This window comes from Bos mutus, chromosome X (assembly GCF_027580195.1).
Source record: "Bos mutus isolate GX-2022 chromosome X, NWIPB_WYAK_1.1, whole genome shotgun sequence".
Lineage (NCBI taxonomy): Eukaryota > Metazoa > Chordata > Mammalia > Artiodactyla > Bovidae > Bos > Bos mutus.
Window position 1 is genome coordinate 20,603,492 of NC_091646.1, and position 27,116 is coordinate 20,630,607.

General features: G+C 42.4%; 1 protein-coding gene and 1 non-coding gene across 2 annotated transcripts in view; one reads left to right on the plus strand and one right to left on the minus strand.

The window, feature by feature from the left end:
- Nucleotides 1-11,158: 11,158 nt before the first annotated feature.
- Nucleotides 11,159-27,116, minus strand: part of LOC102268855 (adhesion G-protein coupled receptor G4) — a 66,216-nt gene continuing 50,258 nt past the window's right edge. The window contains 6 exon segments of the mRNA XM_070366554.1: nucleotides 11,159-11,305; nucleotides 13,659-13,719; nucleotides 13,721-13,793; nucleotides 14,688-14,786; nucleotides 19,551-19,831; nucleotides 23,169-23,249. Coding sequence (XP_070222655.1) covers nucleotides 11,159-11,305; nucleotides 13,659-13,719; nucleotides 13,721-13,793; nucleotides 14,688-14,786; nucleotides 19,551-19,831; nucleotides 23,169-23,249 — 742 coding nt within the window.
- Nucleotides 15,414-15,486, plus strand: TRNAG-UCC (transfer RNA glycine (anticodon UCC)). Its single transcript has one exon. It is a non-coding gene; the product is annotated as a tRNA-Gly (tRNA).

Below are 27,116 nucleotides of genomic sequence, written 5' to 3' on the forward strand. Positions count from 1 at the left end.
GCCCCAAATCTCTATTTCCATACTTAACTGCTCCTCTCTGCTCCAGACCTACATATCTAATTTCTTTTTAAACATCTCCACCTGAATCCACAGGCATCTCAAAATCAGATGTCCAACACTGAATTTATTCTCTTTCTCAACAATCTCCATTTGATCACCTCCACTGTTACTATCTCAGTGAGTGAATCAGCTAAGCCAGGGAAACTCAAAAGCACTATAAAAATTCTTATCATTACTAAAATTTTAAATTACAAAACGTATAGATGCTTTAATTACATAAAAATGAAAACAATCCCTAAGTAGGACTTTTCGTGGTCTAGTGGTTAGGAGTCCACCTTGCAATGCAGGGAATGCAGGTTCCATCCCTGGTCAGGGAGCTAAGATTCCCACATGCTTCAGAGCAACTAAGTCCATGCACTCTGGAGCCCTCACAACACAACAGAAGGCCCTGCATGTCACAATGATGACCCAGTTTGCTGTGACTAAAACCCAGTGCAGCCAAATAAGGAAATAAATAGGAAATATTTTTTAAAACCCACAATTATATACAATAAAAAGTGAAAGTCCCCACCAATCACTCTTCCCACAGGTAAACCACTATGGACAAGAGGGTATATCCAGGGCTTACCAGATGGCCCAGTGGAAAAGAATCCATCTGCCTATGCAGGAGACGGGGGTTCGATCCTTGGGTTGGGAAGATCCCCTGGAGGAGGGCATGGCAACCTACTCCAGTATTCTTGCCTGGAGAATTCCATGGAGAGAGGAGCCTGGTGGGCTACAGTCTATGGGGCCATAAAAGAGTTGGACACGACTTATCGACTAAACAAGTATATCCTTACAGACTTTTTGAGCTACATGTGTATGGAAATGCATACACACAAAGTTTTATTTTTACACATATTTTATCAAACTATATGTACTGTTTTGCAATTTGCTTTTTAGCATAAAATATATTAGATATCTTTACATTATTAATCATAATGATGCAACATTCTTTTTATTAGCTGCATATTATCTCACATTATATATAGCCCACATTAATTTAACCATTATAATATTGTTGGGCTTTAGTTTATATCCAGTTTTCACTGTTCCAGGGTTGCAGTAAAGACCTTTGCCCTTAAATCTTTGTATTTCTGTGCTAAGATAAAATGCTGGAAATGGGATTTCTTGGGATAATTACATGTACATTTATATTTGGATGGACACTGCTAAGATATCCTCCAAAAGCTTTTTCCCTTCTACTTTTCAACTGAGAGCATGCATACAGTAAAGTGGATAAAATGCTGTATTTTAAGTGTGCAGCTGGATGAATCTTTATATATGTAAATTCCTGTGTAACCAACATCTCTATCAAGATATATACCAGTTTCAGCAGCCCAGAAGTTTTCCTCTTGCACCTACCCAGTATATCCCCTCCCTCAGAGATAACCTTTATTCTGACTTCTATAATCATCAATTATTCTTGCCTGTTCATATACATGAAATCATACTGTATATAAAGTTTTATGTCTGGCTTATTTGACTCAATATACTTTTTACATTTACCCATGTTGTTCTGTGTACCCATAGGTCATTCTTTTTTCACCGTCACGTAGTGTGACTATGTTTGGGTTTCCCACAATTTGTTTACTCCTGGTGCTGATAAGCATCTGTGTGCTTTTCCATGTTTTTGTTGTTATGAATACCAAGCGGATATGAGCATTTGTTTTCAAGTCTTTTTGTGGTCATTTGTTTGCATTTTTCTAAAGCACATACCTAGGAGTAGAATTGCTGGGTCACAGGGTTGTTTAATTTTTTATTAGAAACTACAAAAACGTTTTCTAAAAAGGCTGTATCTGTTTGTCCTCCCACCAGTCATATAAATTGAGAGCTCCACTAAGTGTATGAGAGTATCAAACACAGTATTCTTACTGGGTATTTGGTTTTCTTTCTCCACAGTCAATTCTAAGAATTGTGTCTCTCTCATTCAGCACCTCAAACTTAATGGACTCTCAATAAATATTGTAAAGTAATTAGCCTCCAATTAAAATAAATGAATTAATTAAAAAGTAAATATTTGAGGAATTAGATTTGTAATTAAGTGACCTCTATATATTATGCCTGAGGATCTCTACCACACAGCTGGAAGAGTGAACACATGCTCAGTTCAGTTCAGTCGCTCAGTCGTGTCCGACTCTTTGCGACCCCATGAATCGCAGCATGCCAGGCCTCCCTGTCCATCACCAACTCCCGAAGCCTATTCAGACTCATGTGCATCGAGTCAGTGAGGCCATCCAGCCATCTCATCCTCTGTCATCCCCTTCTCCTCCTGCCCCCAATCCCTCCCAGCATCAGAGTCTTTTCCAATGAGTCAGCTCTTTGCATGAGGTGGCCAAAGTACTGGAGTTTCAGCTTCAGCATCATTCCCTCCAAAGAAATCCCAGGGCTGATCTCCTTCAGAATGGACTGGTTGGATCTCCTTGCAGTCCAAGGGACTCTCAAGAGTCTTCTCCAACACCACAGTTCAAAAGCATCAATTCTTCGGCACTCAGCCTTCTTCACAGTCCAACTCTCACATCCATACATGACCACTGGAAAAACCATAGCCTTGACTAGATGAACCTTTGTTGGCAAAGTAATGTCTCTGCTTTTCAATATGCTATCTAGGTTGGTCATAACTTTCCTTCCAAGGAGTAAGCATCTTTTAATTTCATGGCTGCAATCACCATGTGCAGTGATTTTGGAGCCCAGAAAAATAAAGTCTGACACTGTTTCCCCATCTATTTCCCATGAAATGATGGGACCAGATGCCATGATCTTCATTTTCTGAATGTTGAGCTTTAAGCCAACTTTTTCACTCTCCTCTTTCACCTTCATCAAGAGGCTTTTGAGTTCCTCTTCACTTTCTGCCATAAGGGTGGTGTCATCTGCATATCTGAGGTTATTGATATTTCTCCCAACAATCTTGATTCCACCTTGTGCTTCTTCCAGCCCAGCATATCTCATGATGTACTCTGCATAGAAGTTAAATAAGCAGGGTGACAATATACAGCCTTGACGTACTCCTTTTCCTATTTGGAACCAGTCTGTTGTTCCATGTCCAGTTCTAACTGTTGCTTCCTGACTTGCATACAGATTTCTCAAGAGGCAGGTCAGGTGGTCTGGTATTCCCATCTCTATCAGAATTTTCCACAGTTTACTGTGATCCACACAGTCAAAGGCTTTGGCATAGTCAATAAAGCAGAAATAGATGTTTTTTTGGGTGATCTTGCTTTTTTGATGATCCAGCGGCTGTTGGATCATTCAGGTATGACCTAAATCAAATTCCTTATGATTGTACAGTGGAAGTAAGAAATAGATTTAAGGGACTAGATCTGATAGATAGAGTGCCTGGTGAACTATAGATGGAGGTTCGTGACGTTGTACAGGAGACAGGGGTCAAGACCATCCCCATGGAAAAGAAATGCAAAAAAGCAAAATGGCTGTCTGGAGAGGCCTTACAAATAGCTGTGAAAAGAAGAGAAGCAAAAAGCAAAGGAGAAAAGGAAAGATATAAGCATCTGAATGCAGAGTTCCAAAGAATAGCAAGAAGAGATAAGAAAGCCTTCCTCAGCAATCGAGGCAAAGAAATAGAGGAAAACAACAGAATGGGAAAGACTAGAGATCCTCAAGAAAATTAGAGATACCAAGGTAACATTCCATGCAAAGATGGGCTTGATAAAAGACAGAAATGGTATCGACCTAACAGAAAGAAGCAGAAGATATTAAGAAGAGGTGTCAAGAATACACAGAAGAACTGTACAAAAAAGATTTTCACGACCAAGATAATCACGATGGTGTGATCACTCACCTAGAGCCAGACATCCTGGAATGTGAAGTCAAGTGGGCCTTAGAAAGCATCACTATGAACAAAGCTAGTGGAGGTGATGGAATTCCAGTTGAGCTATTTCAAATCCTGAAAGATGATGCTGTGAAAGTGCTGCACTCAATATGCCAGCAAAGTTGGAAAACTCAGCAGTGGCCACAGGACTGGAAAAGGTCAGTTTTCATTCCAATCCCAAAGAAAAGCAATGCCAAAGAATGCTCAAACTACCGCACAATTGCACTCATCTCACATGCTAGTAAAGTAATGCTCAAAATTCTCCAAGCCAGGCTTCAGCAATACGTGAACCTTGAACTTCCAGATGTTCAAGCTGGATGTAGAAAAGGCAGAGGAAACAGAGATCAAATTGCCAACATCCGCTGGATCATCGAAAAAGCAAGAGAGAACTCATGTTAATGAGGACAATTTGTTTCTGGTGTGGATGTTTTATTACCCCCCAGTACAGTCCGAGTTTGTTATGGGTAGCACTGTGACTTATACATTGCTGCATCCGAGAATCCCATGGACGGAGAAGCCCGGTAGGCTACAGTCCACGGGGTCACAGAGTCAGACACGACTGAGCGACTTCACTTTCATATGATGTTTTAGCATGGGACTGGGTCCAGAGGAAGCACCTATAGTGACCAGCATGCAGTGCTTGGTCAGATAAACAGCTTAAAAGAATGTCAGACCTCCCTGAAACCTTTATTTTCTCACATTTCTGGACTCAGTCAAAAGGAGGCAGAGCAGAGAGGGATTCTTTTCTAGTCGTCACTAGCTGTGTGGCCCCTAGCCCTAATACTAGGAAAAACAGTCCCCCATCCTCAAGTGCAGCCTCCAATTTTTTTTTTACATGTGCAAGACTATGTATTGCAACATTTTTTTTAATTTGAAAAAGTTTGGAAATTGTCATTAAGAAACCTGCTTAAAAAGTTATGGTGTAGCCATACAATGGAATACCACGCAGTCTTAAAAGAAATAGCTCTTTATATACTGATATATTACTAAATGTAAAACAATAGCAATATCAAAAAAAGTCAAGGTGCAGAGGAGTAGGTATATTACCTGACCATTATGAGGGCTAAGACAAGAAGGGGAGAAGACCTAGAGGAATATTTCCTGGGTGGAAGGCAGCTAGAAGCCAGTCCAGCTCACTGACAGCGTTCACAACTTGATTTCTTAGGTCCACCAACTGGGGACGTCTGATCCACTATTAAGTATACCCCTCTGTCTCTACTCCTGAAAGGGCCAGTGTCTGAGGATTTGATGGAGCCTCTACACTAGGTTCTTATTCTTCCCCTATAATTGCTCTAAAGTTTTCTATTCTTCTGGGAATTGGTGGGCTGAGGGTTGTTTTTTTAATCTTTCTCACATGAACTAGGCCTTCATCAAAATTCACTGCAACTCAGATTCATTTCCATTTCTAGTCCCATTGCTGTCCAAAACCAACTAAGCATGATGGATGAGCTGGCTAACATTTTGAAGGTGAAAACTATCTATCTATCTATCTAACCATCTATCTAGCACGTCCCCTGATCTGAGTGCCTTTCCCCTGTTAATGTAGCACATCCTTCAGGCTCGCCTCCCCCTCCATCTAAGTGATAGGAGGTGTGAGCAAAAGCCATCAACCCTGTTTCTATGATGAATACTAGGTTCACAGAAGTAAATGTTGAAAACTTGGGAATTTGCCAGTCCCAACTTTTTATTTAATTTGCATAATCATTTGCATAGGACTGCATATGTTTAGGAAACATCTGTAGTTTTCTTATGCATTTAGATGACATGAATTTTTTCAATATTTGAAGTTACCACTTATTATTGATTTCTTTTGCATCTTTTTTCAATATTCACACCAAAGCCCTGCAACACAGGGCCCTGAATGTCATAAGCCTCCCTTGTTTCTATGAATCTATGTCTGTGAGTCTGTTTCTGTTTTATAAATAAGTTCATTTACATCATATTTTAAAAATTAGATTCCATGTATGAGTGATATCATATGATATTTGTCTTTGACTTATTTCACTCAGTATCAGAATCTCTAGGTTCATCCATGTTGCTGCAAGTGGTGTTATTTTGTTCCTTTTTATGGCTGAGTAATATTCCCTTGTATATATGTACCACATCTTCTTTATCCATTCCTCTGTTGATGGACATTTAGGTTGCTTCCATGTCTTGGCTATTGTAAACAGTGCTGCTGTGAACACGGAGGTGCATGTACTTTTCAGATTATGGTTTTCTCTGGGTATATGTCCAGAAGTGGGATTGCTGGGTTATATGGTAGCTCTATATTTAGTTTTATGAGAAACCTCCATCCTGTTTTCTGTTAGTGGTTGCACCAATTTACATTCCCAGCAACAGTGTACAGGATTCCCTTTTTGCTACATTCTCCACAACACTTATTATTTGTTTCTTTCCTTTTTGATGTTCAATTTAAACCAATATTTAATGAAGAGCACTTACCTGTGGTATTGAGAAACAGAGTTCTGCCTTAGCCAAACTGCACCCCCAAACCTAGAATACCCCACTCTCAGCCTGACTCAATAGCACAGCATTTCCTGCAGGGGATGCACTTCTCTTTCACCACATCCTTGCTTTAATCATTCACTCTTCCAATGTGTGTATCATGTCTCCCCAGGTAAAGAGTAAGCTGCAGGAGGTAGTGGCCTAAGTACTACATGTCTGAATCTTTCTCTTCTCTTCAGAGCTCAACGAATGCTTGGAGGTTGACTGTTGATTGAAAACAGCCTAAAGGTTCTAGAGTCTCTGTCCCATAATTACTCAAGTCCTTTTTCAAGCAAGTGTCTGCCATTTTGTGGGTCTAGGAAGAGTAAACCGAAGGATACCTGAAGGATATTTAGTCAGTGTTTTCCCCAGTCTTACAGTGTCCTCTAATTTGCCATAAACTCATGTTTTACTAATTAGCAGGAGTAGTCATGAAAGGAATCATGAACTTTTCTATAAAATGGTGTTTCTATTCTTGACAGCATGTCAGATCATTAGAGACAAGCTGCACAGTCATCACCCAGCAGGAGCAGAACAATCAGAATCCTATTACTCCCTGAAAATAAATACAATCATGGGCATTTTCCACAGTCCCAAATGGTCCCCTCAAATCAAAGCACTTCCAGAATGCATTTTGTTGTTGCTGTTTAGTCCCTAAGTCATGTCCAACTCTTTTGCAACCCCATGGACTGTAGCCTGCCAAGCTCCTCTGTCCATGGGATTTCCCAGGCAAGAATGCTGGAGTGGGTTGCCATTTCTTTCTCCAGGGGATCTTCCCAACTCAGAAATTGAACTCATCTCTCCTGCATTGCAGGTGGATTCTTTACTGCTGAGCCACTGGAGAAGCCCATAAATATGCATAGGTTTGCTAATTATACCCAAGTCTTGTCCCTAAACCTATTTTTGAATGAAAGAGACTTAATGTTGCCAAATCAAAGACATTTTCCAACATTCAAGATACATTGTTCATCATTTATGTCAGTCCTTTATCTCTCACTCACTCACCTTCCCTTACCAAAAAAAAAAAAAAAAAAAAGTACACATAAAGCCCTATGGGGAACAATGGAGGTGAGATTTCATGAGGACAACATTTCCTAGACAACAGGGTTGACTCTGAGTCAGATATCCAGGGGCCTAAGTGCCTACCTACAGTTTTGTGTTATGTGAGATGGTAGAGGGACGACACAGGGGTCTAAGAGCTTTATACCAGTGACTGGCACCAATGTTCCAGTCTGTTTAGTAGTCAGTGTTAAATCTTGCTTAGAGGGGCTAATACAATAACTTTAATGAGGGTAGACCTGGTGGGTTGGACCATGCGGGAGGGAGAGCTGAGTAGGTTCAGCTCAGTTCAATTGCTCAGTCATGTCCGACTCTATGTGACCCCATGAATTGCAACACGCCAGGCCTCCCTATCCATCACCATCTCCCGGAGTTCACTCAAACTCACCTCCATCGAGTTGGTGATGCCATCCAGCCATCTCATCCTCAGTCATCCTCTTCTCCTCCTGCCCCTAATCCCTCCCAACATCAGGGTCTTTTCCAATGAGTCAACTCTTCCTATGAGGTGGCCAAAGTACTGGAGTTTTAGCTTTAGCATCAGTTCTTCCAAAGAACACCCAGGGCTGATCTCCTTTAGAATGGACTGGTTGGATCTCCTTGAAGTCCAAGGGACTCTCAAGAGTCTTCTCCAACACCACAGTTCAAAAGCATCAATTCTTCGGTGCTCAGCTTTCTTCACAGTCCAACTCTCACATCCATACATGACCACGGGAAAAACCATAGCCTTGACTAGACGGACCTTTGTTGGCAACATAATGTCTCTGCTTTTCAATATGCTATCTATGTTGGTCATAACTTTTCTTCCAAGAAGTAAACGTCTTTTAATTTCATGGCTGCAATCACCATGTGCAGTGATTTTGGAGCCCCCAAAAATAAAGTCTGACCCTGTTTCCACTGTTTCCCCATCTATTTCCCATGAAGTGATGGGCCCAGATGCCATGATCTTCATTTTCTGAATGTTGAGCTTTAAGCCAACTTTTTCACTCTCCTCTTTCACCTTCATCAAGAGGCTTTTTAGTTCCTCTTCACTTTCTGCCCTAAGGGTGGTGTCATCTGCATATCTGAGGTTATTGATATTTCTCCCGGCAATCTTGATTCCAGCTTGTGCTTCCTCCAGCCAAGCGTTTCTCATGATGTACTCTGCATAGAAGTTAAATAAGCAGGGTGACAATATACAGCCTTGATGTACTCCTTTTCCTATTTGGAACCAGTCTGTTGTTCCATGTCCAGTTCTAACTGTTGCTTCCTGACCTGCATACAGGTTTCTCAAGAGGCAGATCAGGTGGTCTGGTATTCCCATCTCTTTCAGAATTTTCCACAGTTTGTTGTGATCCACACAGTCAAAGGCTTTGGCGTAGTCAATAAAGCAGAAATAGATGTTTTTCTGGAACTCTCTTCCTTTTTCCATGATCCAGCGGATGTTGGCAATTTGATCTTTGGTTCCTCTGCCTTTTCTACATCCAGCTTGAACATCTGGAAGTTAACGGTTCACATATTGCTGAAGCCTGGCTTGGAGAATTTTGAGCATTACTTTACTAGCATGTGAGATGAGTGCAATTGTGCGGTAGTTTGAGCATTCTTTGGCATTGCCTTTCTTTGGGATTGGAATGAAAACTGACCTCTTCCAGTCCTGTGGCCACTGCTGAGTTTTCCAAATTTGTTGACATATTGAGTGCAGCACTTTCACAGCATCATCTTTCAGGATTTGAAATAGCTCAACTGGAATTCCATCACCTCCACTAGCTTTGTTCGTAGTGATGCTTCCTAAGGTCCACTTGACTTCATATTCCAGGATGTCTGGCTCTAGGTGAGTGATCACACCATCGTGATTATCTGGGTCGTGAAGATCTTTTTTGTACAGTTCTTCTGTGTATTCTGGCCACCTCTTCTTAATATCTTCTGCTTCTTTCTGTTAGGTCCATACCATTTCTGTCCTTCATCGAGCCCATCTTTGCATGAAATGTTCCCTTGGTATCTCTCATTTTCTTGAAGAGATCTCTAATCTTTCCCATTCTGTTGTTTTCCTCTATTTCTTTGCCTTGATCGCTGAGGAAGGCTTTCTTATCTCTTCTTGTTATTCTTTGGAACTCTGCATTCAGATGCTTATATCTTTCCTTTTCTCCTTTGCTTTTTGCTTCTCTTCTTTTCACAGCTATTTGTAAGGCCTCTCCAGACAGCCATTTTGCTTTTTTGCATTTCTTTTCCATGGGGATGGTCTTGATCCCTGTCTCCTGTACAATGTCATGAACCTCTGTCCATAGTTAATCAGGCACTCTATCTATCAGATCTAGTCCCTTAAATCTATTTCTTACTTCCACTGTACAATCATAAGGGATTTGATTTAGGTCATACCTGAGTGGTCTAGTGGTTTTCCCTAAGAGTTACCAATATGAAGAGAAAGTGGTTAAGTTGTATCATGTTTCTCTGTGCTAGAAAATGTATAGCCCTCATCTCATTTAAGCCTCACTTCAACTCTAAGACGAATGTAATATTACTACCCCAAGCCTCACATCTAGGAATCTCTGTCACATCTCTGCCAAGAGCTGCGATATGAACTCAGCTCTGTTCTCTCCATGGCCCACTGCACCATATACATTCATGAGAGTAACAGGGAACTCGGTTTGTGACATTGAAACCCAAGAATTTATCTCTTTGTTCCTCCTTGGAAGAGTCCAGTTACCTTTATTTATTTTCATTTATTTATTTCTTGAAGAAATAGTACACTCTCTCAGCACAAGATTCAAAAGACAGAAAGAAGTATAGGGTGAAAAGAAAATCTCCCTTCCTCCTTGATTCCCAGATACCCAGTTCCCCTTCCTGAAGACTACCACTCATACTTGTTGCTTGTGTATCCTTCCAGAATGTTCATCTCTTTACTTGTTTATACCTAAGGACAAATGTAAGCAACCTGCCTTGGCTGGGAAGCCTTGGTGACAGCATTTGGGATGAGATCAAGAAGGCCACCCATTGTGCTTAGCCACAGAGAGCAAGATAGGCAAAATTCATCCTCAGGGTCACTCCATTTCAGTGAGTCTTCTCGCCTCTATTCCCCTACTGTCCTGCTTACCCTGACCTATCCTTCCCTCCCAAGGGAGAACAACTGGCTTCAGACAGTTCCTGTTCTGTTCCCTTGTTCAGAACCCAGCCTGCTGTGCCTCAGGAGCTGTCTTGGTTGAGTTCATCCCCCCTAAGGAACTGATGGGTGTCTGGATTGATGAGCCACCATTTTCACAAAACATGTTGACATTTTAACAAGGGGCTCCAATCAAAAGAGTAACTTGAATAATGGGGATTTCAGATGCTTTGTCATGACAAGCCAACAGGATAGCATTTTTTTTTTCCTCAAAAGGTATGACCTTGTGACTTTTCTTCTCTCCTTCCTGCATGCATGTCAGACCAACTGGGTACCTGGAAACTTGGGCCACCTAAAATTGCTTGACTCTCAGTGCAGTGAGGACTCTGACCATGATCTTTTTTTCCTTTCAGGATGTGGACATACGAGTTTTTGAAACAAAATCTCTAACCCTGTAGACAGTTCTCCCCTAATATAGGCTCATGTCTTCTCTATCAAAAGAGAGGAAACAACTATTACAATGAATAGGAGAATTATTCTAGCTTTAATATTCACTAAATGCTATCTCATTCTGCCCCTTCCAAAATAATATTTAGAATATGAAGTTGGAGCAGATGGTTTTACAAATTCAACATTTTCCACAATCTGGGGGTGGGGGAAAGTGGGATTTCTGCCGGGATTTATTTATGAAATCTTTGTTTGTGAATGGAATTCATTTTGATTTCCTCAGGTAATATTCTTCTCACACTATTAGACACAGCTTCACAACTCAAGGAAGAGAAACAGTTGGGATCTTCATCAAAGTAGTCTGCATTGGGAAAAAAAAGAGCATTTTCAGCTGTGGCATTACAGGCTTTGCACATAGTAGCATCAAAAGATATGTTTATCAATTGAAGGAATGAATAGAAGAATTAGACAGGAAGTAAAAGTTGTGGTGCTTTCCTCAGATAGTTTAATCTAAATCTGGGGTGAATTAATTCATCCTAACAGCATTGTTAGGCAATTACAAGTGCATCCGTTCAACCTGCATTATGACTTACGAGCTGTGTTATTCACAGTAACCTTAACCAAGGGGAGGCTAGTCATGGGCAAAGACTGGAGGCCTTCAGGAAGAGACAACACAAAATAATAGCACACCTATCTGTATCTCCTATGAAATTGATATTCTTGCTCTGAATGTTCAGCTGTTTCTCAAGTTTGAGAGTGCCTAGTGGTACAGAGCAGAGAAGGCAATGGCACCCCACTCCAGTCCTCTTGCCTGGAAAATCCCATGGACGGAGGAGCCTGGTAGGCTGCAGTCCATGGGGTCGCTAAGAGTCAGACACGACTGAGCGACTTCACTTTCACTTTTCACTTTCATGCATTGGAGAAGGAAATGGCAACCCACTCCAGTGTTCTTGCCTGGAGAATCCCAGGGACGAGGGAGTCTGGTGGGCTGCCGTCTATGGGGCCGCACAGAGTCGGACACGACTGAAGCGATTTAGCAGCAGCAGCAGCAGTGGTACAGACGGCGCAAGTTTTCACTCAGTGCTAATGGAACCAAGTTTTTGGCCGCCATACGTCTGATGGCAGCATCCAGATTGCAGTTTTAGAACCTGTGGCCCAAGAGGCTGGACATCCTGCCCCATTGGCTGAGTTACTGTCACAAATAACGAGCATCTCGGTGCTGGCTGCAGGCACCTGGGCTCTCCAGGTCTATAGCTTGGTCTAACAACATTACAATCCAGGATGTGGTATTTACTACTGCTCTTTCAAAGAAAAACATGTCCATTTGTGTTGTATATTTGCTAATGAAACAATATCCCTCAGAGGCAGCAGGGGAGCCAGCAGTAACTCACCTTCTTAGAAAAATATTCCCCAATCAGTCACAGCTATTGCTATCCAAGGAACTCCCACAATTTGGCCCCCCTTATGCCATGCTTCATCAGTGCCTCCACATGAGCACCAACATATCTTCAGGTTAGCTGGCCAGAGTTTGATGGATGCTTGTGGCCAAGGAAAGATTTTCTTCATATGCACCACCAGGCAGAAATGGAGACAGAGACTCCAACACTAGTCAATGAGCCTAAACTGGAAAATGATGTTGCTTCACATGGTCCTGAAGCTGATAGACACTTTGGAGATGGTCCATCTTGGCCCCCACTCCACCCTCCACCATGTTGAAGGTAAGGAAATGTCACTCTGAGTAGGGAAGTGATGTGCCCAAGGTCACAGAGTTAGTGGCTTAAGCCAAAGCCTTCTGACTCCAAATTTGGTGCTTTTATTTTTTTTAACCTATCATACTGCTTCCAGATTGGCTGCAGCTCTTGGAAATAGAACTGCTGAAGGAGCCAATAGAATTAAAACTACAATGGATGAGGATGTTCCACCACCAGCACTGAGATGGTGGGAGAATGACTACAGCCAGGCCACCAGAGGCATTCTGTGTGTTGACTGGACTCTACTTTGGTCTTTAAGAAAGGAAAACAACCTGCAGTACGATACAGCTGGAAGCACAGAACACGAAGGCATTACATCACCACCTCGAAGTTCTTAAGTTCTTGCTCTAGTTTGCCTGTCTCTTTACCTTAGGCTTTCAGACCAATCCTTTCACTACACTTTCCCTCCTAACACCCAGCTGCAACTCAACATCAGTCACTGTACCTAGAAACTTGGCTTCCTATGGAAGAAGGTGAGCATCCAAGAGTGACGTGCAGCGCAGCCTGTATTCTCAAGGGTGTGCGATGAGCGACTAGCCTGGAAGCCAGAAGACCTGAGTTCTGGCCCCAGTTCTGCTGCTGGTGGGCTGAGTGGCTGTCCATAAAGCATTCTCCTTTTCCTGCTTAAGGTCCCTCATCTGTAAAGTAGGGGCTTGCCCTGAACAGCATATAAGGTACCCTTGGATTTTAACAATGTGTGATGATCATTTGTAATTACCCATGAATGATTTTTTTTACCTCCAGTCTTTTCTCTCCTCCGTTAACCTAACCACCCACTGCATTGCACACACTCAGTTCAGTATGTGCATCTATGCACAGTTTCTCGGCCCAGAGTGAGCCTGGGTGTACACATGGACCTGTGCATGTCATCTTGAGGAAGAATCATTTCCCAAGATGGCATCTGTGGCCTCATACTAACTCAGTGTCTCTGGAATATGAGTGTAGGTAGCATAGCCTTTTCTCTCACCATTTGGGGAGCTTGTTTCTCAGGAGTGCCTTGGGCAGAGCCTAAAGATTTCAAAACGGAACTAGCTGCAGTTGACAGATGATGTCAACAAGTTGTGCACAAAGATTTTCCTCGGTCTTTCCTGACATTGAGCCCACCAGGTGCTGCCATCTGAAACGGCACCCCAAACAGTTAAAAATGGAAAACTCATCAAATTGTAGACTTCAAATGGGTAGATTATACCTCAAGAATCCTCTTAAAAATATAAAGCTCAACGTACAGACTGTTCACTCTGGGTACCTCAAAGAGTGAAAAGTAAGTCTGAACCATAATGTGCAGTACAGGCAGAGCCAATTCACTTATCAAGCATGCCTCCTTCCCCTAGAGCCCAGTACAGGGACCAGCAGGTTACTGACATGCCCAGCAAAAAGGAACAGGATCTCTGTGCTGCTTATAGAATCTTTCAGTTCAAGCTCCACCTTCCCTAAAGGCAATAAACTGAGCTTTGCATGGAGACTGAGAGAAGCTACCTAAATGGGATGGAAGAGCCTTTGGATGTATAAAAAACTGGTTTGCCTGGACTGGAGCTCTTTTCAGTGGCAACACCAGAGTCCACTACATCCCTCACTGTGCGGGAAGGACCTTCGGTGCATCTGGGCAGCCCACCAGCCATCTGAGGGAGGCTGACAAGTTCTCTCCTCTTCTACCATCACTCCTTGTTTCCCACATCTGGCTGTGGGCCAGAAAGCCCCTGGGACCCAGTGCCTGGAACACAGTAGGCACTCAATCAATGTTCTTTTAATTGATTGAGACTCAAGTGACAGCAAGGACAAGCAGTCCAAGGAATTTAGGCCCAAAGTGAAGCCTTACTAAGTTAAAATATGGCCCAAATCACATCCTTCACCTGACTTCATTCATCTCCACACAAAAGTACAAATCATTTTCCTGGCAAGGAAACAGCCTCCGTTGGATGCTAACGCTGTATGAACTCAAGTCAGGAGGCCAGTTAACCTCATCAGTCTGGAAAAGCTGCAAAAGTCAAAACTACCCCAAACGGCATCTTACCAGAAGTGTTATCCAGTCGCAACCACCCATAACAGAAAAGCAGCCACTGCTGCCGCACATGCTCCTTCACTGCACAGTGGAACACAAAAACGAGGAACCCTAAGTCAGGAGAAGAAGGTCAGTCTCTTTCAGCTTCTTTCACTCACAGTCACCAGTGCCTAGACTCAAGCCTACTCTTGTCACCATCAATACTCCTCCCAAGGAAACCCAAGGCTATTACTAGTTTTCTGAGGTCACCTTTCTAGCTCCCTCCCAACGGCAGTGATAATAAGAAAGTGTATCAGGATTTCACATCAACCATAGTTTTCCTCCTGGGCTACTGTCCGTCCTAGAGCTTGAGAGGTCAGATGTGCAGTGAGAAGCAGCCTCTGAGATGGCTTTCAATGTAGCCCAGACCTTGGCATTCACATCCTTATGTAGTCTCCTCCCATATTGTACCAACAGAATAAAATATGGCAGAAGTGATGGCACGTCATTTGCAAGATTAGATTATAAAAGACATTGTACAATCTCTCTCTCTCTGGCTCCTTGTCTTTCTCTCCCTACCCACCCTGCCCCCACCCTCAGAGCTGATTAGAAGCTACAATGGTAATCATATTACAATATATAATGGGTAAAATGGAGTATAAGCTTTAAAACACTTGTGAATCACTATATTGTACACCCATAACTTAAATAATACTGTACAGCAACATTACTTCAATTTTAAAAAAGAAAGAAGGGACTTCCCTGGTGGTCCAGCGGTTAAGACTCTGTGCTTCCAATGCAGGGGCCCTGGGTTCAATCCCTGGTTGGGGAACTAAGTCCCCACATGCCACATGGCCAAAAATTAAGTAAATAAATAAATATATGCGACTTAAAATTTTTTAAATAAATAAAAATAAAACCATAAAGGCTTCCCTGGTGGGCCAGTGGTTTAGAATCCACATTGCAATGCTGGGGACACTGGTTCAGCCCCTGATCTGGAAACATTCCACATGCCAAGGAGCAACTAAGCTTGTCATGTGCCACAGCTAAATGAAGCCCGTGCACCTAAAGCCCATGCTCTGCAACAAGAGTTGTTGTTTAGTTGCTAAGTCATGTCCTACTCATTCATGATCCCATGGACTGTATCCCGCCAGGCTCCTCTGTCCATGGGATTCTCCAGGCAAGAGTACTGGAGGGGGGGTGCCATTCTTTTCTCCAGGGCATCTTTCTGACCCGGCGATCAAACCTGATCAATCCCTGTTCTCCTGTATTGCACGCAGATTCTTTACCACTGAGCCACCAGGGAAGCAACAAGAGAAGTCACCTCAGTGAGAAGCCTGCACACCACAACTAACGAGAGTAGCTCCCGCTCACCACAACTACAGAAAACTTGCACAGCAATGAAGACCCAGTGCAGCCATAAATAAATAAAAAGAAAAAAGAAAGAAAGAAAAAAGGGACATTAAATGCTCTGCTTCATGGAGTGGGGGGCTTTCTGTCTCTAGGAAGCTGCAGGTGGAGGCTTACTGTTACTTGATGGGAAGATGTGGCTTCCCAAGCCCCAGCCCTGAGACTCTCTGATTTCATGTGGGAGGCAGCAATCTGGAGGCTAAACAGAATGACAAATCTCACTACCTCCCCTGAGGGGTTTATCTCCATTTGTAACCGAACCACTGTGGTGAGGAAGCCAGCAGCACTCACTCTTTGGCTAAGCAGTGACCACCTGGAAGGTAGTCCAGCAACTTGATGAGAGCACACCCCAATCTCGGTCTCAGAGCAGGTAAAACTCCTTCAACTTCAGCAGGAATAAGGGGGCCACAGTGACAAACAGCCCCTCTTACTGCTCTGATTTCCTGCACGGAGTTTAGCTAGTTCTCAGACTTAAAGGTTATTCTGTGAATTGCAATGAGCTGCGTGCCAGCTCTCCCTCTCTGCCTGACAGCCTCCCTTTTTCTTTCCAATAACAGATTGATCTGCTTACTCACTAGCACATAGCCATGAGGGAAGATGGCAGGTTTTTGCCACCTGTATTTTTATTTGTGCATCCCTCCTTCAGAAATAGCTCATCAAGAGCATCATTTTTTTCACACCTGACCACAGGGCAACCCCCTTCAGCCAAACTTGCAAACTTGCCATCTGTCTTTTAAATGGCTAATTTGTTCATTTGTTTCATTGCATTCTTGTTTTGAATATTTGGGACGTGTACGTGTGTGTGTATGTCTATGGAACTTGAGTTTTAAACTCCGAGATCCGAAAACCCCCTCTCTGCAAGATGGCACATTCTATCTTGTAGGCGGGACTAGGAACTAGGAAGGCTTGGTGATTGACATAAAGCTTATCTGACAGACAGAGACAGCCTGGCTCTGTCCATGCTGGATCTGTGGGGCTTTGGTTTTCGTCCTCAGGAGATATCTCATTGGATTCTGCATCTACCCATCCAGGCTTCCCATTTAGAGAGGACTCTCTCCTTCCAGCGTGAGAATGGAGCATGTGCTGTTTTACAAACACCCCTCCCCTGCTTGTAGCTCTAAACTTCTTTGCTTTTGATTCTTTCGTCAGCTTTTGCTTTAATCCCTGTTTCCATAAGGTTGAGTGTGTTTCTCCTCAGAGCTCGTGTGCCTGAGAGAAGCCTGGAGTTAACTGCTTAAGAAGAAATCCACACAGGCGTTTGGTTCTGAATCCACCTCCGTACACAGTCTAGAGCAAGGCACTTCCGTTTTCAAAGCATCATGCTGCTGAGACCGGGGTATCTCAGTGGAGGCCAGGTAAAGTCAGGAAGTAAAATGTAGAACCATCGCCAGGGCCTCGATCAGTGATCTGGGATACGACCAAGTGCTGGCAGCCTCAAAGGAAGCCGTGTGACAGTGATGTGCAGTGCTTCTAAAATCTCTGTCCCCACTGCCAGAAGGAATAAAGACGGCATGCGGACAAAAACAACACACTTTGTGTCTCTTTACATTCCAATCAGAATTGGCTATATAAGGGACATCCCTGGGAGTCCAGTGGTTAAGACTCCACACTTCAATGCAGGGTGCATGGGTTCAATTCCTGGTCAGATAACTAAGATTCTGCATGCCACTCGGTGTGGCCAGAAAGTAAAAGTTTTTTGTTTTTTTTTTTTTTAAATTGGCTGGTTGGTGGAATCCAGTGGAACAGAAAGTTTCTTTATTTTTTCTTAAAGATTTTTTTGATGTAGACCATTTTTAAAGTCTTTATTGAATTTGTTGCAGTATTGCTTCAACATTGCTTCAGTTTGGCTATGAGGTATGTGGGATCTTAGCTCCTTGATCAAGGATGGAAGTAGCACACCCTGCATTAAAGGTGAAGTCTTAACCACTGGGCCAAAAAGTTTCAGTTGATACACCTCATTGCTCTAAAATGAGACTGTTTCTTGAACCACAGGACTTGCAGACTTATTCTGAATTGTTCCCCCACCCCCTGCAGCACCTTGTAAATGACTGGCCTGAAGTAACTGCAGAGCAATTCACATTTCCCAAGTTTCCTCAGGGGTTAACAACCACAATGATAAAGGATTCTGAGGTTTTTAAAACGCCAAATTTGAAACAAAGTTTTAACATTTTTCCCCCAGCAGCATTTCTCAGAGCTTGTAGATGCCAAGGTACATTGTGCCATTTCAAGAGTGAGGGAGGTACTTTTCTGCATTCCCCAAAGTTCTTTGACCATAATACTCTTTCTTGCTGAGCACCCTATGGGATCACCAGCTCCCTTTACTCTAATAAAAGGGTTAAGAGCAATAAAGTGAAAGTGAAGTTGCTCACTCATGTCCGACTCTTTGAGACCCCATGGACTGTAGCCTATCAGGCTCCTCTGTCCATGGGATTTTCCAGGCAAGAGTGCTGGAGTGGATTGCCATTTCCTTCTCCAGGGGATCTTCCCGACCCAGGTATTGAACCCGGGTCTCCCACATTGCTGGCAGAAGCTTTACTCTCTGAGCCACCAGGGAAGCCCCTAAGAGCAATAAAGGAGATCCTAACTCAATGGACTTCCCAGGTCGATTCCCAGCCTGCCCCAGAAGCCCAAATGAACTGAGCCAATCTTGAGGATAATGGTGTGGGGTGGAGTTTGAGACACCCAGGATTATTCTGTATGCCTCTTCTTGCCAAAAATTTTAACTAGGCAACATCAGATTAAAACAAACAGCAGCAATTACTCAGAGATATGTAAACCAGAGCCCTAGCTTTTACTTTTCATGGCATCCTTGGTCTTCCATTTAATAACTTCAGTAATCATTTGCTCCTTTTGCCAGAAAGTAGACAGTGAAGGGCTATAAAGTCATTAATTTAGGATCAGCTAATTCAACCAGCTGTGGTAACTTTTTCAAGATTGGTTTGTAGTAAAACCAAGATCAGAACCTTGGCTTCTTGCCAGGACCCACTGCTCTTTGCTTTCCACCTTCAATCCTCTATGGCTCTAGAACTTCCTAACCAGGTTCCTTCCCACAATATGAGGATATCTGATGCAGCCAGAGTCTATAGGGTCAACAGTTCAATGTTTCCACTGCCCAGTAATTTCTATGTTCAACAGGATTTGAATGTGTACACTTAGGAGCATGATCTATCGATGCAATGAATACTGTAGGAAGTGCTGCCAATCAGTGTTCCACAAAGACGTGGCCAGCTAGCTGGAGCTGAGTTAGCTATCTGGGTTGCTCTCTACATCCCTGAGTAAGAGAGAGTGGGCTCATTTAATGAAGCCCTAACATCTAGCCAATGTTTCTAATGGCTTCCTGTCAGTCACTGACAGCAGAGGCCTCTTGGATTATTTTTTCCTCCTTTGAAAAAATACTGAAGGCTACAGGTAAGATTTTCTAAAGCAGTAAGAGCTTTGATGGAGGTCTAGCTTGAGCCACAGAAGGTACAGAGAAACAACAGTTACCTTGCAAAGTGTTAAAAATGGCAAAAAGATATAAGAAAAGGGTCCTCACAGGTCCCCAGGCAAAAAAGGCCAACCCCCAGGTGAGACCACGTAAGAAGGTCAGGCCTGTTGTGCCTTTGAGGTCTTGTAGAATCACCTTCCGTCAAGTCTTTTGGTTTTGGGATTTCATGGAGTTCAGTTGAGCAAGAACAGTGCAGAACATAGAGAGATTCATGAGAAATATGAGGTAAAAATAAGCCACCACTGAGATGGAGAAGATAGGATCATCTTTAATCCAACAACTGGAAGAGACCAAGGAGAGAAGCCCATTGTGAGGTAGAGAAACATAAAGTCCTACTTATTTTATTGGAGTACAGTTGATTTTCAATGTTGCATTAGTTTCTGCTGTACATCCAAGTGAATCAGGTATATATACACGTATATTCACTCTTTTTTAGATTCTTTTCCCATATAGGCCATTACAGCATATTGAGTAGAGTTCCCCTGTGCTCTACAGTAGGTTCTTATTAGTTATTTATTTTATACATAGTAGTGTGTATATGTCAATACACACAATTTATCCCTCCCCCTCTTTCCCTCCTGGTAACCATAAGTTTGTTTTCTACATCTGTGACTCTGTTTGTTTTTAAACTGCTATTTTTTTTATGAGACTCTGAAGATCACTGAGTCAGTTTCATTTCATGTGAGAACACCTAGGCCTGGGGTGTAAAGCAACCCGACAGACTTCACTCATGCTCACTGGGGGTAGAGCTGAGACCAGAACTCCAACCTCCTGAGCCTCAGTCCAGCGTTCTTCCCAGCCTCAATTTAGAAATCCTAGAAGACAGTTCTGCCTTACGCATGCAGAAACTTCTCAGTCCAGTTCCCTAGGAGGCTATTTTCTTCCTCAACAGCAGAAAATGAAATTATATCTTTCCCCCCAATGTGGCTTACACCTGAGTTTTTATTTGCAGGATAGATTCTGCTTTGTGTGATAAATATCACAGTGAAAGGACATAGGTAATGACTGGCTTTTCAGAATGTTATATCAAACAGTAATGAGCTCATCAGAAGTAATGAAAATGCAACAAAAACAGGACAGCTCTAACTGTATTGCTTTCAAATATGATGTTTATTTTTGACCTCCCACCACAGCTAGAGGTTTAAACTTCAAAAGGCAACTCTGGCCACTGGATTGATTAATGGCTCTACAGTTTCTATTAAAGAAGAAATATGTAGTAATTTATATGAACAGATACTTCATCTCATAATATGCCAGTTACTACAGACATTATCTCTGATTTTTGAACATAGACAAGCTTTACTAGTATATCTGTGTGTCAACTTAGCTGAGACTTCTTTTCCAGAACCAGGAAAATCCCCTGTGGGCATATTGTTCATGTTGGTATGAATACTTTCATATACAAGTGCCTTTTGTGTGTTTGTGTGAGTGGGATGGGATTCGGGGTGAGGGATGCATTTAACTCTCCCAGTAGAATCTAATACTTAGGGTTCCCCAGGCTTGTGGTTGCCGATGGGGATGGGGATGGGAAAGGGATGGATTGGGAATAGCAAAATACAAACTGTTACATATATGTGTAACTGAATCACTTTTCTGTATACCAGAAACTAACACAACACTATAAATCAACTAGACTTGGATAAAATAGATTTTTTAAATAGATTTAGATTTAATAAATATTGTTACTGCATTCCTGTATGTGCTTATTTGCCGATCTGAAGTGCAATGAATTGGGCATTTATTGCAAAATGTCTGTAGCTTATAATAATAAAGATGTTCAATCTTGTGGTAAAAAAAAAAAAACAACCCAGAACTTAAGGTTCCCCAAATATCACCTTCAACCTTAAAAAAGGCTGTAAAGTGAAGTGAAGTGGTCAGTCATGTCCGACTCTTTGCGACCCCATGGACTGTAGCCTGCCAGGTTTCTCTGTTCATGGGATTTTCCAGGCAAGAGTACTGGAGTGGGGTGCCATTGCCTTCTCCAGATCTTCCTGACCCAGGGATTGAACCCAGGTCTCCAACATTGTAGGCAGACGCTTTACCATCTGAGCCACCAGGGAAGGCTATAGAAAACTCTTTAAAAAAGGTAGCACTATATGTTTGCATAGAGAATCATCTTCATGACATGTTAAGTACAAAGCAGTGTATATCTACTATTTGGGTGACAAAGTGTGCAGGAGAATATCTACACAAATTTGATTGTTGGTAATAAGAGTTGCATAGAGGGATGAAAACTGGGGAGCTGGGCTTTGGGAGTGGACTTTACTTTTCATCCTCTACCCTTTTGTACATTTGAATTTTATACCATTGTGCATGTACTATTTCTTCAAAATACAATTATTTTTTAAAAAGCTCTTAGAGTACTCTGCCTTTTCCTCACCAATTCACATATGAAAGGGTTCTTTTCAGGGAGAGTGGAGTGGATTTTGTTCTGGTTTTGCTTTTGCTTTTGCTTTTGATCTTTGAAGAAGAATCACCATTAAACATCGGGGACCCTTTAAGTCACAAAACAAGCAAGGAGCGAGGATGGAGGAGATGAGAAGAAAGGGAAGAGAGAAAGAAAGGATAACAAGGAATTATAATTAGGAGGCATCTGCTGGCAGTGGTAATACAATATTGACCCTCTGGAAACTGTCATCTCAATATGAAAGACGGAGAGGTCTGGGGGGCAAGACCTCGTGCATTTGATTGCAATCCAGCGGGAGAGGAAATCTATAGTGAAAAAGAACTTGAGAGGCTACGATAAAGAGAGTGAAGATAATGAAGAATGGATAAGTAAAAAGCGATTCGAAGTATAAAGTGAGGTTGTACAGCCTGAAGGACTGCATGGTAACTATCTATAGCCCTGTGAAAGAAGGTTCTGGAAAGGTGGAGTGATTTGAATGGCTATTCTCTGGTACCTGTGGGTGAGAGAACCAAAGAGCTGGGCTTTATATCAAAAATAGAAAAGAGAAAGTACAACAACAGGACAATAAGGCCAAGCCAATTTACAAAGGAAAGTGCTGGAGTCTTCTTTAGGAGACCTTTGTGGCTGAAATACAGAAAAGGTTTGCAACCCACTTCAGTATTTCTTTATAGTGGCTCCTCCAACTTCTAAGTTCTGTGAGCTTTCTAATCAGGACAGCTGCCGATGTCTATTATGTCGATTTCTTTTACTGTTTCCTTGAATTGTATCTAAATCATTATCATACTCCCATTTCATAAATTTGAGAGCTCTTTACCAGCTAAAAAATTTTTTAAATAGATAAACTAATTAATTAATAATCGCTGCCAGATGCATATTACCATGGAACAGGCCACATGCTGAGCACTTTATATACATGGCATCATTTTAATCTGCACCCAGCACTGAGCATAAACATTATTATGCCCATTTTCCAGAGGAGGAAATGCAAAGAAGAGGTAAAGTAAGTTGACCAAGGTCGTATGGAGTCCAGATGCCTCAGACACCTAACCATTATATCAGTGCGCCCATTACTTTGTTAGAGTAAAAAGGCTGAGGCTAATTTCCTCCCTGAAGCCAGTGTTTCAAGACCAAGGCCCAGGCCAGGAACATCTCACCATACCTTGATGGTTGAGACCACCACCATTGGAGAAGCAGAGATGCTGGTACTTACAATGGAGTTGTTGAGCTCAGAGTCCCATACAGATCCTTTTTCACACTGAGTATGATTGCCACCATGATGGCTGGGATTCCCAGAGTGGGGAAGCAAGCCAAAGGCATCCCATTAGGAAGCAAGGGAGAGTTCCTGATCAATGATTGTGAGTGCTGGTACACTAAGGCACTGTTTAAATGAGCCACAGATGTGCGGGCATCAAAATACCATTGTTTGCAAAATGTTTGTAAATTCTTCCAAGTTAAACATTTCTAGGAGTTCTCCAATCTGCTAAGCTTAACAGCATGCCAATGGCTCCAATACAACACCCACTGGTTATTAAAAATAGCACAAGTGCCAACAATCAACTTGGCAGTGAAAGTGTCTCGTTCATGGGAATGCAAGTTCACATCAAGCATTTCTGCTCAGATGATCAGCTGCCAATTTGTCTCCCTTACAATACTGCCCATTAGTTCTGGTCCCTTTTTGTCTAGGTCACCTTGAAGGAAGGGCATAGGCAATCAGCTGCAGCCTTCAGTGCTTTTCTGACAGGGGAGCTGCTTGCACACTCGTTACTAGTTTGACATTTTGACTAGATCGACCAGTTAACAACCAGTCAATTTAGCCTGACTATAATAAAGCAATCAGTTCAGTCAAAGTGGTCAAACGTGATGTGAGTATAGACATGGGGTTTAAAAAATCCAATTACATTTACATTTGCAAAACTTAAATGATTTCTCTCTTTCTCACAATGTATTTCTCCTAAAGAAGGAGCATTATACTGGCACACATTTTAGGGGTCTTGTAAGCTACTTTCCAAAGCTGTTTCAAAGCCCAGAGTGTCAAGCATCTTGAGAAATCCTCCACTTCCATCACTGTCCTGTGATGAACAGGACAGTCCCTTCTGGTCTGTCTGTGGCTCACCTAGCACAGGGCTCAGCGTTCTGTCAATGGAAAAAATATCACCCTGAAAAAAATCCCACCCTGAAGGGAGGGATGGAAGGAGGCCTTTCATTTAAGAAGAAACTTGTGGGGCAGTCTCCAATCTGTGATTATACTTTGCTAATTGAGACCAAAAAAAAAGGTGTCTACTGGTTATTATAGGGCTTCCCCTGGGGCCCAGTTGGTAATGTGGGAGACCCGGGTTCGATCCCTGGGTTGGGAAGATCCCCTGAAGAAGGAAAAGGCTACCCACTCCAGTATTCTGGCCTGGAGAATTCCATGGACTGCATAGTCCATGAGGCCGCAAAGAGTTGGACACGACTGAGCGACTTTCACTTCACTTCACTGGTTATTAAAAAATGTGGACAACTAAATCTACTGCCTTGGACAGGGATTTAAATAAAGGAATAAAACCTTTGAAACAGGCTGCTTTCGCATTAGGAAGATAGAACTTCAAACATAAACAGAGGCTAATATTTGTTTTCCTTACAGTTGACAGCATTTGTCTAATATTTAAATGCTCTGAGACTCCCTGGCCAACACTGCAGGGATCCAGAGGCCAAACAGACAAAGGCCTGAACCATGGCTGATCTGAATTTTGGTGGAATGCCATGTGACCCAAGACGAATTCGAGAAGACAAGGCAGTCCTGTGAGGAGGCACTCTGAGGCCGTCTGCTACTTGCCACCTCACACTCTCTGGAAGGCTGTTATGATGCAGTTTCTCATCACCTCCCCCGGTGTGGGGCTTTGCACCCCGCCCCCTCAGAACAGAGTTGCACAATAAAAGTACCGAGCCTTAGCCTTGCCTGTCTCCCCTTCATCCCAGCAAGTGTGTGTGGGATGTGCAGATCAAACAGATGGGAAGCCAGCCCTAGGGAATACCAACATGGAAGGAACAGGCGAAGGAAGAAGGGTCAGGAGACGAAGCCGAGAACGAGTGACGCTCAGGGATTGGGTGCTATTTCCAGCCCCTGCACACTTAGCTACATGTGTGTTATCCACCTTCTGGATTATTCATGAAACCTCTTCCATGACAGTTTTCAGTCTTTCAGTTGACTCGAGGTGAGGGTTGCCAGGCATAAAGGGGAGTATTGACTATTTTTGTCTTTGTACATCTGACGGTTCCAATGTATACTAGAACCATGTTTTAGATTGTGCTTTGTTTAAAACTAGCCTGTCTCCATTCGCCACATTAACATGGGTAATAGCACTAACTGTGTATCCAAAGAAAGCACATACTACATTAATGAACTCACTAAAAAAATGAGTAGCTAATTGGGAAGCTATTGTCTTCACAAGGCAGCAGAAGGTAAAATCTATCTTTTCAGGTATCCTATGCATCCCACTTCACACACAGCTCCTATTTTGTTGCTGCTCAGTCATGTCCAACTCTTTGCGACCCCATGGACTGCAGCACGCCAGGCTTCCCTGTCCTTCACCATCTCCCAGAGTGTGCTCAAACTCATGTCCATTGAGTCAGTGATGTCATTCAACCACCACATCCTCTGTCGTCCCCTGCTCCTCCTGCCTTCAATCTTTCCCAGCATCAGGGTCTTTTTCAAGGAGTCAGTTATTCACATCAGGTGGCCAAAGTATTGGAGTTTCAGCTTCAGCATCAGTCCTTCCAATGAATATTCAGGACTGATTCCTTTAGGATGGATTGGTTGGATCATCTTGCAGTCAATGGGACTCTCAAGAGTCTTCTCCAACACCACAGTTCAAAAGCATCAATTCTTCAGTGTTCAGCTTTCTTTATGACCCAACTCTCACATCCATACATGACTACTGGAAAAATCATTGCTTTTGACTCTACAGACCTTTGTCGGCAAAGTAATGACTCTGCTTTTCAATATGCTGATGAGGTTGGTCATAACTTTTCTTCCAAGGAGCAAGCAACTTTTAATTTTTTGGCTGCAGTCACCATCTGCAGTGATTTTGGAGCACAAGAAAATAAAGTCTGTCACTGTTTCCATTGTTTCCCCATCTATTTGTCATGAAGTGATGGGATCAGATACCATGATCTTAATTTTCTGAATGTTGAGTTTTAAGCCAGCTTTTCACTCTCCTCTTTCATCTTCATCAAGAGGTTCTTTAATCCTGTTTGCTTTCTGCCATAAGGGTGGTGTCATCTGCATATCTAAGGTTGTGGCTATTCTCCCCAGCAATCTTTTATTTTTAAATCATCAAGCCACTGTAGTTTATTTATTGTACTGCTTTTAAACAGTCTATCCCACTATATTCAGTCATGCTTCTGCTATAGAAGCATACAATTTGCAAATCTATGGAAGCAAATAAGAGGCAATAGTAAACAAAGAAAATCTCACTTGCTGAAAAAGAATGGAGTCTCTAGATTAAAGTGATCAGCAATGAAAAGATAAAAATGAGAAAATCATAACATTAGATATATTCTTGCCGAATTACTGAAGTCCAAATGTTACCAAAAAAGCAAAGAACCTCATAAATTCCCAGCAGAACAGATAAAACAGGAGGAAAAGTTTAAAAAAATTAACCACCCAGGAAAATAATAATATTCATGTTAATAGCAGAGAAGGCAATGGCACTCCACTCCAGTACTCTCGCCTGGAAAAATCCCATGGAAGGAGGAGCCTGGTAGGCTACAATCCATGGGGTCGCTAAGAGTCAGACACGACTGAGCGACTTCACTTTCACTTTTCACTTTCACGCATTGGAGAAGGAAATGGCAACCCACTCCAGTGTTCTTGCCTGGAGACTCCCAGGGACAGGGGAGCCTGGTGGGCTGCTGTCTATGGGGTCGCACAGAGTTGGGCACGACTGAAGCAACTTAGCAGCAGCAGCAGCATGTTAATAGATGCGGTCCTCCCATAAACTTTGTAAAAAGAAATAAGCAAAAATAACCTTATTATAATATGACAAATATTATTTACTGTAATAAAAAAAAGTATCACTTTAAATAACAAAACTTAAAATCACTTCAATTAATATCAGGAAGCTTATAGTGATAACCATCAAAAGTATTATTTAAGATTGTAGTTTTGAGCAATAAG